General features: G+C 50.9%; 1 protein-coding gene across 2 annotated transcripts; it reads left to right on the top strand.

Annotated features, from left to right (window-relative positions):
• The first annotated feature begins 1,450 nt into the window (after positions 1 to 1,450).
• Positions 1,451 to 3,814, top strand: LOC122168852 (trem-like transcript 4 protein). 2 transcript variants are annotated; one of them, XM_042834492.1, is made up of 4 exons: positions 1,451 to 1,575; positions 1,770 to 2,105; positions 2,382 to 2,714; positions 3,655 to 3,814. In XM_042834492.1, exons 1-4 carry the CDS (start codon positions 1,533 to 1,535, stop codon positions 3,732 to 3,734), a joined length of 792 nt encoding a protein of 263 aa, XP_042690426.1. In that variant the 5' UTR covers positions 1,451 to 1,532; the 3' UTR covers positions 3,735 to 3,814. The 2 variants fall into 2 exon arrangements, with proteins under 2 accessions (XP_042690426.1, XP_042690425.1); XM_042834491.1 differs by lacking the exon at positions 3,655 to 3,814 and having other exon boundaries at positions 2,382 to 3,647.
• Positions 3,815 to 3,941: the final 127 nt, after the last annotated feature.

Raw genomic sequence — 3,941 nt, 5'->3', positions numbered from 1 at the left:
CAGAGAAAGGCACAGCGATTTCAAGGGGAGCTCCCTGGGTTCTGTCTGATGCCTCTGTGTCTTCTGAACTGGCCAAATTCTGTTGACATGGACGATTTAATCACTCATGCATGAATTTGGTTGTTCAGCTGTAGAGAGGGATTTCTACACTACGCCAAGCTGCAGCCATGAAGCTCAGCCACTTTCTCCAGCAGTGCCAGTGTGGGACAGAAGGGTGCAGATACCTGCTGTTCTGATCTTCCTTCAGCACTGCCTTTCCTCTTGGCTCCAGAACAGGCACAGTCGTGATTCCTCCTGCTTCTGCTCTTGTGTTTTTCAGGTAAGGGGTGCAGCAGTGCAAGAGGCAAGGGGATCTTGGGCACAGTGTTCCTTCTGCATTTGTCTGAGATCCTGTACAATGCATGGGAGTGCTGGTGTGTTCATCTTCAATTCCTGAATGGCACTGGGAATCAGAAGGATGTGCACAGACAGGAGGCTGTGTTTAGCTGTCCATCTGCACAATCAGCTAGGAGTCAGCCACGTCACAAGCTGCTCTACCTCTCATTTCAATATTTCTATTGTTTCTACTCTATTTCAAATCACTTCAGCTGTGCCTATAGAGACATCAGTGCCAACACCACCTCAGGAGCTGCACACTTGCCTGTCCAGACAGTTTCACTTTGTTTTGTGTCACCAAAGAAGTTCAATCCTTACTAAATGTATTTTACTTGCAGGTGAATGGCAAACAACCTTCTATTCTCCTTTTTTAAAGACTCGCATTAACTCCAATGAAACAACTGTCAGTAAGAAGCAGAAATAAAACAGGTGAGCCACCAGGTAAACAGGGCAGTGGGGGCCAGCCAGAGCACCAAGGGTAGAAAACAGCAGGTCCTGCCAGGCACTATCTGCTTCTTCCCCAAGGGACAAAAGAATCCCCTTTGTTTACCAGGAAGGGAGGAAGAGGGAAACATTATCTGTTGTAAAACATGAGAAAATCTTTCACAAAAAAAGTGACTTCAAAGTTGTGACATTATGCCACAAAGAAAAAGTATTTCTTAAGACTACTGAGTGGTAAGCAGAGGGAAGGGAAGGGAAAGGAATCATTATTTGACATGTAAGAAGAGAAAGGCTTATAAGGCTGCACATGCAGTTCAGCCCTCGCTGCCACCATGGCTTGGAGGGGACATTCTGGCCATGGCTGGGCCAAGACCAAGGTCGTGCTTCATCTCCTATGCCTTGGAACATTCAAAAGAGAGCTCCATTGGCACCAGTGTGAGAGCAGAGGGGGACAACCGCTGAGCGAGCACAACGAAGAGCCTCTCCTTTCAATACGGGCTGAGCTCTGCCCACAGCCACTTCCCCAAATGAACCCTGAAATAATCTTGGTATCAGTTTCATTGCAAAATGTGATGAAAGATTTCTGAGGGAAGACAAGACGTCAGGACTTCCTCCAGCAGCGTCAGTGGGAGGACGGAAGGCTCACAGGGCAGACGCTTTGGAACGGGCAGGTGGGGAGCCCCCAGCAATGCCCCTGCCCCGCGCCTGAGGACGGCATGGAGCTGAGAGTTCTCCTCCTGTTGCTGCTCTGCTGCCCAGGTAAGAGGAGGGCTGGGCACGTTAGAGGCATCCCGTGGGACGCGCTTCCCAGTCCTGCAGTGCTGAGGAAGGGCAGGGGAGGGCAGTGCAGGGCAGGGGCAGCTCTCACCATCCCGCACCAGCTGCCTAATGCTCCCAGCTGAAGCCATTCTGTGGGTGCAGAGCTGTAGCTTCACCAGGCCCCCCACTTGCAGGTCTCCCAGCCCAAACACCTGAAGCTGAGATTAGCCAACGGGAAGGAAGCACGTTCTCTATCGAATGCCCTTACACAACACAGCCTGACAACAAGCAACTGAAAGCCTGGTGCCGCCTGAGGAACGCACGATGCGAGCTTGTAGTGCTGACACTTGCCTCAATGCAGTACAGATACTCAGACAGGGCCAGGCAGGGCCACATTACAATACAGGATGGCAACAGGACTGTGTCCATCACCATGTCTGAGCTCCAGGCAGAGGACTCAGGCATATATTCCTGTGTGTACAGCAGCAACTATGTTCCACTGAAGACCATCTCGCTGAATGTTTACAAGGGTGAGTACTGTTTCTTTCCCCACACAAACTCACATCCTTCAGAGGACAACAGTGCTGCTGCCCCGCTCCATCCTCCTGCCTTCCCTCGACCCCCTCAGCCCCCAGCCTCCACCCTCGCCCACCGCCTGCCCCATTCACAGCGCCTGCTGTCAAGGAACCCCACAGAGCCACAGCCCTGGGGGCACCCAGCTCTGCCCTGCCCACAGCCCCTCGCCCCGGGAGCAGGATGCCCTCATGCCCAGCACTCGCGCTCAGCCCCCAATGTGCTCTTTGCAGAGTTACACAGGTGGGAGCTGGACGGTCTGTCCGTGCAGTGCCCATACGGGGCCCTGGGTCACAGCGGGGGAAGAAAAGCCTGGTGCCAACAACGAGGTGAGGCTGAGTGCTCCCTCATAGTGAGCACACGTTACTCTCACACGTGGGGCAGCAGAGGAAGAGTCTGGAACAGAAGCAGCTCAATCCAGGACGATGCCCAGAGAGGGATTGTCACCATCACCATGGACAAGCTGCAGGCACAGGACTCTGGTGTGTACTGGTGTGCGCTCTACAACCCCTTTCAACGCCCTGCATTCACCCGGATAATGGAGGTCAGGCTCTCTGTGGACAAGAGTGAGTACCTGCTGGCAGATTCTGGCCTCACCTCCCTGGCTCATCTCCCTTCTCCCCTGTGCCCACCAAGGAGCCCAGTGCCATCCATGTGCACCACAGACCCACATCACTCCCTGCAGACTCAACACTGGGGCTCCCAAAACCACTGAGAACTACTGACTTGTGTGAAAACATGGCTGGCTGTAGACTCCAGATTCACTTTCCTACTCCCCCTCTACTTTTTGTGCTGTCCAAATTAGTGCATCTTCCAGTGGGGTACATTAGGATGATTTTCTATGCCCAAGCCCTACATGATTTTACTTTCTCACAGACATTTTGTTACGGAACAGCAGCAGGAATCTGACCTTACACAGATGTACTGTTGCTTCTCTTGTATTTTAGAGAAGTTTCAGTCATATTCAGAGGTGTTCCTACCACCCATGCTCATGACACTACTTCTGTTCCTTTATAGCAACTCATCCCTTGGTTTTCAAAGGCTATTAAGACTTTCGCATTTGGTTGCAACACAGATTTAGACCCATATTTTACAGATGTTTTTATCTCTTTCAGCATTCTCTTAATAAGAGATAATATTTAGGCACTTGATTCTGGCAAACCAACGCCATGCTGTGCTCTGTCAGGAATCTGGCAGAGCATCACTGCAGGAATATAGCAACCCAGATGCCCTGAGGGGACAGCTCAGCACTTCCAACTGCACTTACAGTACTTCTGCTACACACTGTGTCGGCATGGAAAGCAGGGTCCTTCCCTCTCCCTTCTACCTTTTCATCCTTACACTGCTTTGCTTGCTCACAGCAGGTCCTGATGACACAAGTTACACCCTGGGCACTTCGTGTTGGTGCACACAGATTTATGTCCGTGGTAGCAATGGCAGGGAAGTTTAGACGGTAATGGCAAAACAGCCCAGTAATTATTCTCCTATTCATGTTTGTGATTGCAGTACCAGCTGCAACGACTTTGTCAGTTACTACAGGCTCAAGTCAGAAAAACTCTTCTGGCAACAGCACACAGCCACGGTAAGGCTTAAAGAAACTTGCAGAGTTTGTGCACAGACAAGTGTCTCGCTCCAATTTACAGGAGGGAGATGAGGTTCTTTTAATGTCTGTACACCAGGCGTGAGATTAAGAAACAACGGTTCATATGTTAGTCCAACCAGTTTATTACAAATCCTAATCAGGGAGATGGGGAAGGGAAGGAGGGCGATAGAAAAGATAGGAAAGAAGCAAG

Source organism: Centrocercus urophasianus, unplaced genomic scaffold (assembly GCF_019232065.1).
Source record: "Centrocercus urophasianus isolate 14NV4802_14NV808 unplaced genomic scaffold, USGS_Curo_1.0 seq_468, whole genome shotgun sequence".
NCBI classification, from domain to species: Eukaryota; Metazoa; Chordata; class Aves; order Galliformes; family Phasianidae; genus Centrocercus; species Centrocercus urophasianus.
Note: the sequence above shows the minus strand (reverse complement) of the source record. Positions and strands in the feature narration are given on the sequence as shown.

Bases quoted from the DNA above. Each gene is read 5' to 3' on its own strand.
- LOC122168852 (XM_042834491.1), top strand. From the start codon at position 1,533: ATGGAGCTGAGAGTTCTCCTCCTGTTGCTGCTCTGCTGCCCAG. The intron at 1,576-1,769 runs GTAAGAGGAGGG...CCCCACTTGCAG, and splicing joins GTTGCTGCTCTGCTGCCCAG to GTCTCCCAGCCCAAACACCT. The intron at 2,106-2,381 runs GTGAGTACTGTT...TGCTCTTTGCAG, and splicing joins CTCGCTGAATGTTTACAAGG to AGTTACACAGGTGGGAGCTG.